Source organism: Acartia tonsa, chromosome 8, assembly GCF_053477335.1.
Source record: "Acartia tonsa isolate MP-2025a chromosome 8, ASM5347733v1, whole genome shotgun sequence".
Classification (NCBI taxonomy): Eukaryota; Metazoa; Arthropoda; class Copepoda; order Calanoida; family Acartiidae; genus Acartia; species Acartia tonsa.
In genome coordinates this window covers 47,070,689-47,083,394 of record NC_137267.1, presented here as the reverse complement: position 1 = coordinate 47,083,394, position 12,706 = coordinate 47,070,689, and the positions used below count along the sequence as shown (strand labels likewise).

At 35.7% G+C, this 12,706-nt stretch overlaps 2 protein-coding genes across 20 annotated transcripts in view; both read left to right on the top strand.

The window, feature by feature from the left end:
• Positions 1–9,714, top strand: part of LOC145327128 (uncharacterized) — a 26,072-nt gene extending 16,358 nt beyond the window's left edge. Inside the window, exons 16-28 of the mRNA XM_080170670.1 lie at positions 43–215; positions 580–702; positions 1,226–1,406; positions 2,040–2,184; positions 2,371–2,455; positions 3,183–3,251; positions 5,298–5,498; positions 6,210–6,368; positions 6,805–7,133; positions 7,658–7,918; positions 8,077–8,406; positions 8,904–9,095; positions 9,616–9,714. Coding sequence (XP_080026796.1) covers positions 43–215; positions 580–702; positions 1,226–1,406; positions 2,040–2,184; positions 2,371–2,455; positions 3,183–3,251; positions 5,298–5,498; positions 6,210–6,368; positions 6,805–7,133; positions 7,658–7,840 — 1,648 coding nt within the window. The 3' untranslated portion in view covers positions 7,841–7,918; positions 8,077–8,406; positions 8,904–9,095; positions 9,616–9,714. The remainder of the gene's footprint in view (positions 1–42; positions 216–579; positions 703–1,225; positions 1,407–2,039; positions 2,185–2,370; positions 2,456–3,182; positions 3,252–5,297; positions 5,499–6,209; positions 6,369–6,804; positions 7,134–7,657; positions 7,919–8,076; positions 8,407–8,903; positions 9,096–9,615) is intronic.
• Positions 9,669–12,706, top strand: part of Sfxn1-3 (Sideroflexin-1-3) — a 21,014-nt gene continuing 17,976 nt past the window's right edge. For all 19 annotated transcript variants that reach the window (XR_013882078.1, XR_013882079.1, XR_013882066.1 and 16 more), the window contains exons 1-3: positions 9,669–9,789; positions 11,911–11,976; positions 12,286–12,388. Coding sequence is in view for 1 of the 19 variants with exons in the window: in XM_080170674.1 (XP_080026800.1) it covers positions 9,730–9,789; positions 11,911–11,976; positions 12,286–12,388 (229 nt within the window). In the remaining 18 variants the exon portion in view is untranslated. The remainder of the gene's footprint in view (positions 9,790–11,910; positions 11,977–12,285; positions 12,389–12,706) is intronic.

Here is a 12,706-nt window from a genome sequence, read left to right as displayed (position 1 = left end):
TGTTTTCAATGATTTATTACATTTCATTGTATTGTTTTTTAGATATCGAAGAGATAGAGATTATTACGATAATAATCGGCGGGGAGGTGGCGGTGGAGACCGCCAATCTACACGCGGCGGCAGCAGCATGAACGGCCGCGGCGGTAGTAGTGGCCAGTCAAGTCGAGGCGGCAGCGATAGAGGCTCCAGACGCGGCGGTTTCGCCGAGCAATCAGGTTAAAATTTTTCTTTCCAAATTAATATTGAAAATTACTTGGTAAGTAGGTAACAAAAGTTGGCTTTAATGGATGTAGAAAATACGTGGATTCATATTATGACAAGGGTAAAATTGTCGTCAATTTAGCTTGCCAATATGTATCTCATTTATTGGTCATTCGTCCTTCCATTAGGAGGGGAGTTGATGTGGGCAAAGGGGGTGGATGGTGAAGGGGGGTATCGTATTTTTAGACAGCTCAGAGTATTACTTTATCAGTGTACATGAAAATCTGGTTCAACATCCAAAGAATAATATATCCTTTGGTTTGACAGCTTGTCATAAATCACATAATTATCTGATCTAACGTTTATGTTCATTATCAGGTCGTGGAAGTGGTCATTCAAGCCGTGGTGGAGGAGGAGCGCCCAGCGGTCAATCAACCCGTGGGGGTAGGGGAGGTAGACAACAGAATGGAAGGGAAACAAGACAGACAAGACAAAAGTCAGGTGAGAATTATCTTTTTTTTACTTTTTGCGCATTTTTCTTCTTTTTTTTTTGTCGGAATTTAGTAGGGTTTTAGCATATTTTAAGCTATTTTTCTTGCTTATCATCCCCCATCAAATACATACACAGTTACGTTAGTAATTTTAGTAATAATATTGGAGGTTCGATACGCATGGTTGCATATTGTCATCCTTGTTTTTATTCTCTAATACAATTACAGATCTAAAATCTTTTTCCAGTATTGCTTTGAAACTGATAAATATCGGCTGGATTAGAACCGATTCTCGGCCATACTGAAAAATCAGTTATTGTATCGTTTTACAGATAATTTTATACAAATATTAAGATATAAATTATAAGATTAAAACCAGTTTCGTTAGCCCATAGGGGCCGAAGACCTAGGCTGATACATCGGCCTCTCGGGGTTAACAAAACTGGATTAAATCTTATATATTTTTTTTTTCTTTCTCTAATAAAAATACAAACATGTTAAATCTGTTAAATCAACAATGAAACTGTTTTTAGACCTTGGTGAGCTGGAGTCTGGAATGTCCAGAATAAATTTAGCCAATTCCATGTCCAATCCCTCCGCCTTTCCGCCCCTGCCAGGTGCAGCTGACAATTTGCCAGACAATAGTCACAGTGCCGGCGATTTTGCGGCGGCAAGAAATGAATCAAAATCAAAACAAGCGGCTTCCGCTGATAGGTAAAGCCTTTTTTTTTTGGGGGGGGGGGGGTTACAATGTTTAATTCGAGTATCTTCCTTGAATATGGATGGAAGACAATTACAAACTTTCCAATTTTTATGAAAGAAAGTAGGTATGCACGCAGTAGCATTAAAATTTTAAGAAGGAAGGTAGGTAAGTATTTTCATTTCTTCAAATCCTTCCCAGAAATATTTATTTTTTTAAAATTTTCCTTCGCTACTAAGAAGCATAATTTTTAAAAATTATGAAATATATATAGAAAGAATAGATCATTAATCCTTCAACTGGACCAAAAGGAAATCAGTTAGGAACAGTCAAAATATCTTCTTTGTTTGAAAGTATACATATTTTTGAACGAAAGGGCAATATATTTTTTTTCATTACATCTACATTATCAGTCATATGTAATTTCAAAGGATAAAGATTTGCCAAACTGTAATTATGACAGTGCAATATCTCACTGTTTGGTCATAGGTACCCCCTGAAAATGCAATAAAACTGTTTTTATGACATTCGGTTGACTTTATTTTTACTAGTCGTAGAAGTGCCATGTAGCGCGCTTTGTACGACTGATTAATATTATTGTTTCTTATCGACCATTCAGAAAAATACATCTATTGTTCATGTTGTAGTGTGAACAACAAGCAAACAGACCAGACAACAAATATGGGAGGAGATGCTGGAGCGGGGCCGAGGTTATCCGCTCCACCCAAGACTCAAGTGTACGGGGCTCCGCCTGGGGCTGCTACACTGGGATTTTCCGGTCATTCTGCTCAGGTACACTACACGTTATTTTCACTGTTAAGGCCTGTGACGTCATTGTTGACAAGCTGTTGATAACTTTGTTTCCAATCACATTTTGGCTTTTTCAGGTATTTTTAAAGAATTAAAAAAAGGATTTTGTTAAGTGGCTCAATAAGAATGGAAATGCATGTATATTTTTGTTTAAGTTTTTAATTTTAGGGACATATTCCCACCGTGCCACCAACCAGTGTCCCACCTACCCTAGCAAATACTGTTCCACCTGCTTTGGCTGCTACACCTCCAGGTATAGTACCACTAACCAGAGTGTCTCACCTACCCTAGCAAATACTGTTCCACCTGCCTTGGCTGCCACACCTCCAGGTATAGTACCACTAACCAGAGTGTCCCACCTACCCTAGTTTATACTGTTCCAACTGCCATGGCTGCCTTTCCTCCAGGTATAGTACCACCAACCAGAATGTCCCAACTACCCTAGCTATTACTGTTCCACTCGTCTTGGCTGCTACACCTCCATGTATAGTACCAACAACCAGTGACACACCTACCCTAGCAAATACAGTTCCACATGTCATGGCTGCCACACCTCCAGGTATAGTACCACCAACCAGTGTCCCACCAACCCTAGATAGTACTGTTCCACCTGCCTTGGCTGCTATTCCTCAAGGTAAAGTACCACCAACCAGAGTGTCCCAACAACCCTAGCTATTACTGTTCCACTCGTCTTGGCTGCCACAGGTCTATAAAGTACAAAACCAAATTAATGTAAGTTCTGCATGACGGACCTACGGACCAATCTCTACTTTACTATAACTTTTAATCTGGTTAAGTCAGGTTATAATGGATACTGGTTTGCCCTCCATGGGTAAGGTATAGAGAAAAGCATACTCGCCCCTCCTTTTTAGGAGGGGGGGGGGGGGGGGGAGGGGTCATTGCTAGACAGGCAGCACTTAGTTGAAAAGAACCGTTTTTCTTTTTCTTTTTGTGATGTAATCATTATTGCCTAATTGTAGGTGTGCCACCGAATCTTGTGAGCCAAGTGAATAGCGTGTATGGTCCCCCACCTGGAGTTGTACAACCAGGTACCTACCACTTTATTTTCTTAATTGTCCAACAATGCATTTTTTCGTCATTGTTAAAAAGCCAAGCTTTTCTATAAATAGGGTCGTTCCGTATGTCCGTCCGTCTGGAACGGATAGATTTTTTAGTTAATTTAGGCATGTTATGATTGTCCTATCGATTTCTAACTTTGCATGATGATTCCTGTAGTAGTTAGGTCCGATTTAAAAAGAGTAGCAACTCTATAATCGTTACCAGAATGTCCGTATGTCCTTTTTAAACATGTTGATTTTTTAACTATTTTAACAACAAATTTTTATGTAATATAATAATCCGAATGACCTGATTTTTTTATTACTGATTCCTAGATTAATAAAGTACAATGTTATAGGAAAAGCATCTCTATAATAAATTCCCAAAAATGTCAGCATGTCCTTAATTATTATCCTGTGGCTGTATTTAAGCAGTTTTTCAACAAATTTACTTAATTTTTTTTACTTTTATACATTTATATCCTAATTATTAAGTTCTGACACTCTACAAGAGTTATTGTTCTTTTGTCTTTGCTTAAAATTTTAGAGCTTCGATTTTATGGATGTTGTCATCCTTGTTAATAAATAAAATTGATAATAGATAAAGAAACAACCAGTTTAAAGCTAACAATACTCTAGACTATAAAAGAGATAAGTCGGGGAGGTGGTTAGAATATTTCATAGGCTATTGTCCTGTCGCTGTATCCATAAACTCTCTGTGCATTTGAAACCAGGGAGGGAGGGGACATTGGGCTGTTTTTTACACTAGACCCCAAAGTTTTATGATAACGTTTTCTTATGCGTTGGATCAACAACTTTAGGAACTTTTATAGAATTTTAATTGGTTGGTTGTCCAAACGTTTTAACCACTAATTGTAAACTAAAGAAGGGGTAATTTTGTGTATCATCATCGGGATGTACATAAATTAATCTTCAATTGTCTTATCCCTTTAGTTCCCTGACTTGAAACAACCATTTCATAGAATTAAATCCTTACCATGAATAAGTTCAATTGAATAGTTATGTTTCAATTCAATTTAGAATTTAATTGTAATTCTACCATTGTTTTTTTTTTAATTGGTAGATTTTTAAATAATAAATTGGTTACTATGTAGTTCCAACTAAATTAAAGAAAAAGGTGGGGGGGGGGGGGGGGTGAGTTCTGACACATTTGCGTAAACCTGGTAGGCTTTACTTTTGGAGGATAGGTTAAAAAAAATCATTCTTATATGATGAATTTTCCCAAGTTTTAAGATTTTTTGGATAGGCCTCCAGGTTCCGGAGCTCCAGGCCTCCAGGCGGTCTCTTTACAAGTAAAAAAGAAAAAAGGTCAGCTTATGAAACAAAATGTGCATGTTTTTTCTTCAAATATGTGAATAACATTCAAAAAGATGCATATTTTGTTTTACAAGTTGACCTCCAACTCTTAAAAGAAAAAATTCATTTTTACCTGTACAGAGATCGCCTGGAGGCCTGGAGCTCCGGAACCTGGTCGCCTATCCAAAAAATCTTAAAACTTGGGAAAATTCATCATATGAGAATGATTTTATCCCTAACAACCTATACTTTCAGTCCAAAAATAAAGCCTATACACACGGTTTACGCAAATGTGTCAAAACTTCCTTTCCTCTTGGTTACTAGTTCCAACTAAATTAAAGAAGAAATTAAATATGTAACTATTTCTTATTTTATAATGCTATAAAAAAGAGTAAGTCATTAATATGACGAGATTCAGCGAATATGACCGCTAAATTTCAATTGCGAGTTCGAGTGACAGGGAGGTAGGGGACAGTGGAATGTTCATTTCATTAGTCCCCAAAGTTTTATATGAATAATGTTTTCTAATTCGTTGGCTCAACAACTTCAGGTGCTTCCTTTGAATTTTGATTGGTTAATACATAAAGTTGAATGTCCAAACGTTTCAACCACTAATTGTAACATACAGAAGGGATAATTTTGTATATTATCATAACGATGTAAAATTTACATAAACTTATTGACCATTATCTTATTCCTTTAAATGGCCATTTATTTTAGGATTCGGAGGACCTAACCTTGGTGGTGATATACGGCCCCCGCCAGGCGGAGCTGGTGGCAGGTATCCTCCAGGAGCCCCGCAACAGGACAACAGATCCCGCTACTTGCCCCCCAATGTTTACACGCGCGGGGCGTTCCACAATGGTGCCCCCGCCCCCCATCTCACTCATCACATTCCAGATCATGAACAAGAGGGACACGGTAAGACTTGATGTTAGGGGCAAGGACGTCCAAGGGGGGGGGGGGGGGTAAAGTGGGGATTACCCCCCCCTCCCCCAAACAACTTTTTCCCAAAATAAATAATCCCGAACAAAAAAATTTTTTTGGGAGGGTGAAAAAAATTTACAAATTTATCCCCCCCAGATAAAAAAGCTTGGACGCGGCTAAGTTTTTATTATGCAGCCGGCAACAAAATTAGCTGAGGAATCTAAAGGGATAAGACAATTGTCGATAAATTGATGTACATCCCCAACAATGTTACACAAAATTACCTATTCTGTAGATTACAATTAGTGGATGCAACGTTTGGACACTCAACTGAATGATCCAACCAATCAAAATTCAATAAGTTGTTAAGTCAACGAACAAAAAACGTTATTATAAACTTTTGTTGACTATAATAGTGAACTATTTTGACTTATATTAATGACTTATCCTGATTACTTAATATTAAGAATTTTGATGCTGTGGACGATTAGACATGTTTTAGGCAAAGAATTCCAATTGTATCCAAGCAATTGTTTGACACATTTCATGCATTTTTATTTTTTTTATTTTAACTAGGTACCTAATATTTCAAAGAGGTCACTTTTTTTTTAAAATCATAAGTGTCAAATGAAAATAAAGGGAAATTTTTATAAAGTAAACATTCCTATTATATTTTACCATATGAAGAAATATCATTTTTTTTAGGTGCCAGCTTTTCTCACAACCCCACGTCTCAGCCTAACAGTATGGACATGAATGCCTACACGGCCCCGCGGGGGCCGGGATTCCAATCTCAACAGCCCCCTCAGAATATGAATGAGGGCTTTGGTGCACTTCCCGCTCATCAAGGTGGCTTCAATTCAGGTTAGATCATTATTTTTACCCATGAGAAGTTGTAGAAAAAAATAGCGATTGCGCTTCTAGCATATAGGGGCTATCCATTCGAAATGATGATAAAAGACAGAATAATAGCCTAAAACCACCCTAAGACTTAAACTAAAAATTGATGAGTCTGAAATCATTCTAGGACCAATGTGATTGTGAAGCTTATCTACAAAAGAGAACTCTAACGATTCATTAGTTATTTAAATCTTAAGCTACAGACAAAGAAATGTGCTACTTAAATTATAAAATAGGATTTATCAATTCCCCTTCAATTATTTTGAAATGAACTGAAATTAAAGGGTGGGGGGAGGGGAGTTTTTCGTGTGTTGCCCCCCCCCCCGCGAAAAAAAACAGAATACCTATAAGATTTTTTTTTAAAATTTGGGTGGGGGAATCACTATACCTTATGATTTAGGAAATAATGGCGGATACTTTGAATCTGGTGACAATAGCAGTAATTACAACAACCGACAAAAGGACAACTATCGCGGGGGTAACAGACGCCAGCCACCAGGGGGCGTCACAAACTTTCGGGGTGGCGCAGGAAGTGAGCCACCCATCCACCACCAAGCATTTACCACACCCCCACCAAATTTTACAAGAGCCAGCAGTAGCGGCGGCGGATTTGGCAGTAATAACATTACGAATGGTGGATTTTCTGCCGGTCCCGGACAAAATAGTAACCACCAAAATCATCAACTTAATTTGAAGGAGGGAGATAAAGTTATGGCGAAATATTGGGAGGTAAACAATTTTATTTTTTTTCTAACCTTTGCTTATTAGAATCAGCGGCAGATTATTTGTTGACCGCTGCCAATTGCAGTGGCGGTTAGCGGCAGAAATTAGCGGGTTTTTTTTTACAGTGGGCTAATTAGATGTAATTTTTAAAAGATAACAATCGCCTCACTGGTTTATGTCACCCCCTCAGTTTTCCCCTCACAAATATATTTTTTTATCCTAACATCTATGTTGTAGAAGAAAGCTAAAATTCAGGGAGGGAAAGACCATTACATTAGTCCCCAAATCTTTATGATTACGTTTTCTTATTCGTTGGCTCAACAACTTTGGGGACTTTAATTAAATTTTGATTGGTTGGTTCAATTCGTTGAGTGTCCAAACGTTTCAACGACAAATTGTAATCTACAAAAGGGGTAAGTTTGTTTATTATCATTGTGAATGTTCATCAATTTATCGGCTATTTATGTTTTATCCCTTTAGATCCCTAACTAACATTAGCACTATACAATATACATTCTTCAACTATTCAGGATGGCAGATTTTATCCTGTTGAGGTTACCGCCGTCGGCGATTCTACAGCCGTCGTTCTTTTCACAGAATATGGGAACCACGAAGAGGTCGTGTGGGATGATATCCGCCCCATTTCCACCAACTACAACCAAGGCGGCGCTTTCAACCGCGGCCACCCACCCCCTTCACACTACCGCCGTTGATTTCCTGCAAGTGAGAAAATCTTAGAAAAAGAAGGATCTCCTCCCAGTATATTGGTAGTAATAGTTCTTTATAGCATCGTATTATAGACAGCTTTCCGCGGATATTAAAATCAAAAATAATAAAATTAAAACCAGTTTTTTTAGCCCGGGCCTTCAAAACAGTATTATTTTTATGATTTATATTTTGATATTCGTCGAAAATTGTCTGTAATACGATACTATACATGATTTTTTAGTATGGCTGAGAACCGATTCTAGTCCATCGGATATTGATCGATTTGGAAGCCATACTGGAAAATTAGTCAATGTGACATGATAATTATGCAGAAAAATGAAAAGCAGAATAAAATAGGGACGTCCAAGCTTATTATTTTAAGGGGAGTAAAATGAGGGGTTTCTAATGTTTAAGGGGGGTCATCAATTGCATTTTTTTTTTAAATTGAGGGGGTTAAAAAGAGGGATTTCTAATCTTGAGATTTTTTCATGTTATGGAAAATAATAAGAATCAAATGTTAAACTTAATTTTTTAAAGCTTTAAGTTACAAAGTTCAAATAAAAGTTCTTGCGTAGGTATAATAGTTTGCTTTTAAAAATTCATTTTTTTCTATTAAAAACTTTGAAGAAATTCTAACTTATAAAAAATCTTTTATAATTATCATACAAGCAATTACAAAAAACTTAACAGTAGGTAATTCATTATTTGAAACAAAATATTTGAGAATTATTTTTAGTTCTTATTGTTTTTTTAAATTGTTGAGATTTTTTTTTTTGATTTCTGTACTGAAATACGTAGTTTTAAATAATCATCTCCCCCCCCCTTCCCTTTTATCCCTTTTGCAAATTTTTAAACAATTTTTACCTATTGTTATTTAAATAATTGCGCTATCAAAAATTATGGTAATTTTTTGGTTGCCAGTTTTAAAAAGTATTCTCTTTTCTTTTAAAAATATTATTTAAAACAATTTTAAAGCTATAAAAACAAGGTTCATATATTTGAGTTCACATTTTTTATACTTAAATTTTTTAAAACACACAGTTTTTTATTTGTTATTTTACTTGATAGCTTTGAATGAAGACTAACTCTAGTTCTTTACTACTTTTATACAAGTGTGATACGCTATGTGTTTATGTATGTGATCGTCATTGTTTTTTTTATGTTTTAATAATGGGGAAGAAGTAGTTTTTTGCGCGTTTTTTTAATAAGTGCTCAATATCACTGTAATTTATTTAAAAAGAGCACTTTTGTATTTTTTAAGTGAGAGGACTTTTTTTATTTCATTACATTTGTGGAACAAGTTAATCTAAACATTTTATTTATTCTCCAGACAATATAGGTGACTAGCGGATGCTCCTGTATTTGAAGGGGTAAGAAAGGACAAAAACCGTCCTAGTACCCAGATCTAAAAATATAATAGCCTAAAACCAGCGATGCGGAGCCGCCTGTGAAAATAACGGCTCTGGATTTGGCTCCGGCTCCGACCTAAAATCAAGAAAAACTCAAAATTTTTTTTGCCAAGTCTATTTTTGACTTTTGAAGGTTTTAAAAGTTAAATTTTTGATAAAAATGGATTTGAATAACGATACAACAGAGTTACCAAATTAAATTGATAAAAACCTCTTTTTTATCTAATATGGAGCCGGAGCCGTTTTGATTTTAAATAAAGAAATTGAAACTATAACTATTTTTTTAGTTTATGTTTATAGCTTAAAGCCATAGATTCGTTTCCACAAATCTTTGTCTACTTTGTTCTACTACTGGTATTAAATTAAAAAAGTCCTGATCCTGTAAAAAAAAAAGGTCAAATGTTTTGCATGTAATAATCTCCCCTCTGTGCTTGTTATTGTCATATTATTATTTAAGCAAGTTTTTCAGACACTATCTTCAGAGAATGTCCATTAATCTTGACCAGCCCAGGTGGGACCAGAACTCCTACTGGGGCAGAGCAAGGGTAAGTTGCACTAGAGTCACCCCACTAGGGGGGGGGGGGGCGGGGGGGTATTAATCTTGACCAGCCCAGGTGGGACCAGAACTCCTACTGGGGCAGAGCTAGGGTAAGTTGCACCAGAGTGACCCCACTAGGGGGGGGGGCGGGGGGGGTATTAATCTTGACCAGCCCAGGTGGGACCAGAACTCCTACTGGGGCAGAGCAAGGGTAAGCTAACTAGTTTTGTTAGCCCTGAGAGGCCGATGGCCTGGGCTTACAAAAATAGTATTAATTTTATGAAATTTATTTTAATATTCGTGGAAAACTGTCAGTGATACTACTCTACATACATGATTTTTAAGTATGGCTTAGAACTGATTCTAATCCAGAGAATATTAATCAGTTTCGAAGCCACATTGGAAAATAATTCCAGATTATTTTCAGACCTACTTTTGTCTGTTACCATAAAGTCTTAACATTTAGATGTTCGACCGCTTGTCTTAGAAGAAAGTTATGATTTTGTTATAAAAATCGATTCAAGCATTATTTTCAAATTCTAAAGGTTTAATACAAAATGTTTTCTTGTTTCCTATCAATTTTCTAAATCCTAATTCCCGCCCTCTTTCTCTAGAAAAAATTAACGAGGTATCTCATTAGTAAAACGATATTTATAATATATATTGTATGTCTTTCAATAGAGTTTATGAATATAGGGAAGGTAAATGGATCAGTTAATTTATATGGGTTCATACTTTTTTGTAATAGTGGAAACGCCCCTAGAGGCCTCTAAAGACCCTTGAGTGACGGGGGTGTGGGTCATTCTTTTTATGAAGTATAGTTTTCTCTTGGGAGATTGCTAATTGCTGATAAAATAGCTATAACCTTAAGTTAGAGACTGACAGTTTTTTGAGTGCTTTATAAAATCACCTGAAGAACGGGGAAAACCATGTTTTTAATAAAGTGCGTTTGTTTTATTTAAAATTTTCAATTTACTTTTCAGATAAAAAAAGATTTCTGCATTTTATTTTTTTTATCCCTGGTAGGTAACGTCAAATTCAATAGGTAGAAAGTAGAAATAATATAATAATAGTTGACGTTAAATTTCTTTTAAAGCAATGACGAACTTAGCCAAAAGTGGGGCTAGATTTTCATAGGGGTGGAGTAATCAGAAATTTTGTCATCAAAAGTATCTTAACAAAAAATATCCATGTTCTGGAATAGTTATTTATCACAACGTATTATAGACAGCTTTTACCGGATATTCAAACTATAAGATTAAAACCAGTTTTTTGTTAGCCCCAAAGGGGGACGAAGGCCCTGCTAACAAACCTGGTTTTGATTTTAATATTCTTGGTAAATTGTCTGTAATACGATGCTTTACATGATTTTCATAGTATGGCTGACAACTTTAAACTTTGTTCATGAGTTAGGTGCTACAATAAGTTTCTATATTTTCTCAATGAGGACGACAAGAAAGTTTAAGTTATTGACCAAACCGACCGAAAAGACATAGTTTATATTTGCTTTGCTTATTGAAATGGATGCTAAAGAAACAATACTTACTTTTACTTTAAACATGACGTTGATTAGATTCTTTGTTACTTTTAGAATTTATCTTTATTATATTTAATGAAAATTAATTAGACATAATTTGAATATTGAACTCTGTAAGGAATCCATTTAATGAATTAATGTTAAAGATTAAAAAATCAATAATTTGGCTAAAAAATAGATTATTTCTATTAGGTTAAAACCGGATCTGAAAAAAAAACATAATATTCAAAGAGGATATCGATTGCAATCCCGGTTTTTTTTTGTTAAGACTGACTTCGAAACTGATTAAAATCCAGTGGATTAGTGCCAGTTGAAAAATCATTTGTAGCATCGTGTTACAAACAATGTTCCACGAAAACTAAAAAAATCATAAGACTAAATCAGCTTTTACCCCGGGCCTTCTGTCATTCGGTTTAGATGATATTACAGAGAGTTTTCCACGAATATTAAATTAAAAATCATAAAATCACTAGGTACCAGTTTTGATAGATCGGGCCCTTGGGATCAACAAAACTGGCTTTAAATTATAACTTGTAATAACCGCGGGAAGCTGTCTCTAATACGATGTGATAAAAAAACTTTTATTTTCAGCATTTCTTCACAACAACGAATCCATTGAATCTGTTTGCTACTCCGTTTCAGCTTCAACAAGCTAAGGTAAGATTTATCAGAAAGGGAGGGGACATTGGGTTCTTTATTACACTAGTCCCCAAAGTTTTATAATAACCGTCTTCTTATTCGTTGGCTTAACAACTTTGGGGACTTTTCTTTAATTTTGATTTGTTAGTTCATTAAGTAAAGTTGAGTGTACAATCGTTTCAAAGACTAATTATGATTTAAAGAAGAGTTAATTTTGTGAATTATTATTGGGGGTGAACATCAATTTATCCGGCGAGGCCAGCCATTTAACTGAGGATGAAATTTTCTCGTGTTTATATATCCACTTATATTCTATATCTATTGTAGGAAACTATTGATAAGTACAGATCCGGCGAGGCCAGCCATCTAACTGAGGATGAAATTTGGGCGGCCAAACATCTATATGATTCTGCTTACCATCCAGATACAGGTACGGTTCGATTTTTACATAACTGCCAGGGAGGCAGGGCTATTTAGCCCTTTATTAGAGTAGTCCCCAAAGTTTAAATAATTTTTTTATATTCGTTGGCATAACTACTTTGGGGGACCTTTACTGAATTTTTATTGGTTGGTTCCTCAAGTTGAGTGCGTCATCGTTTGAACCACTAATTGTAATCTATAAAATGATAATTTTGTGTATCATCATTAGGGTTTGCTAATCAATTTATTGCCCATTGTCCTATCCTCTAAGATCTTTAAAAATGTGGCTGCTTTTATTGAACTTTGATTTGTTGTGTCCAAACTTTAC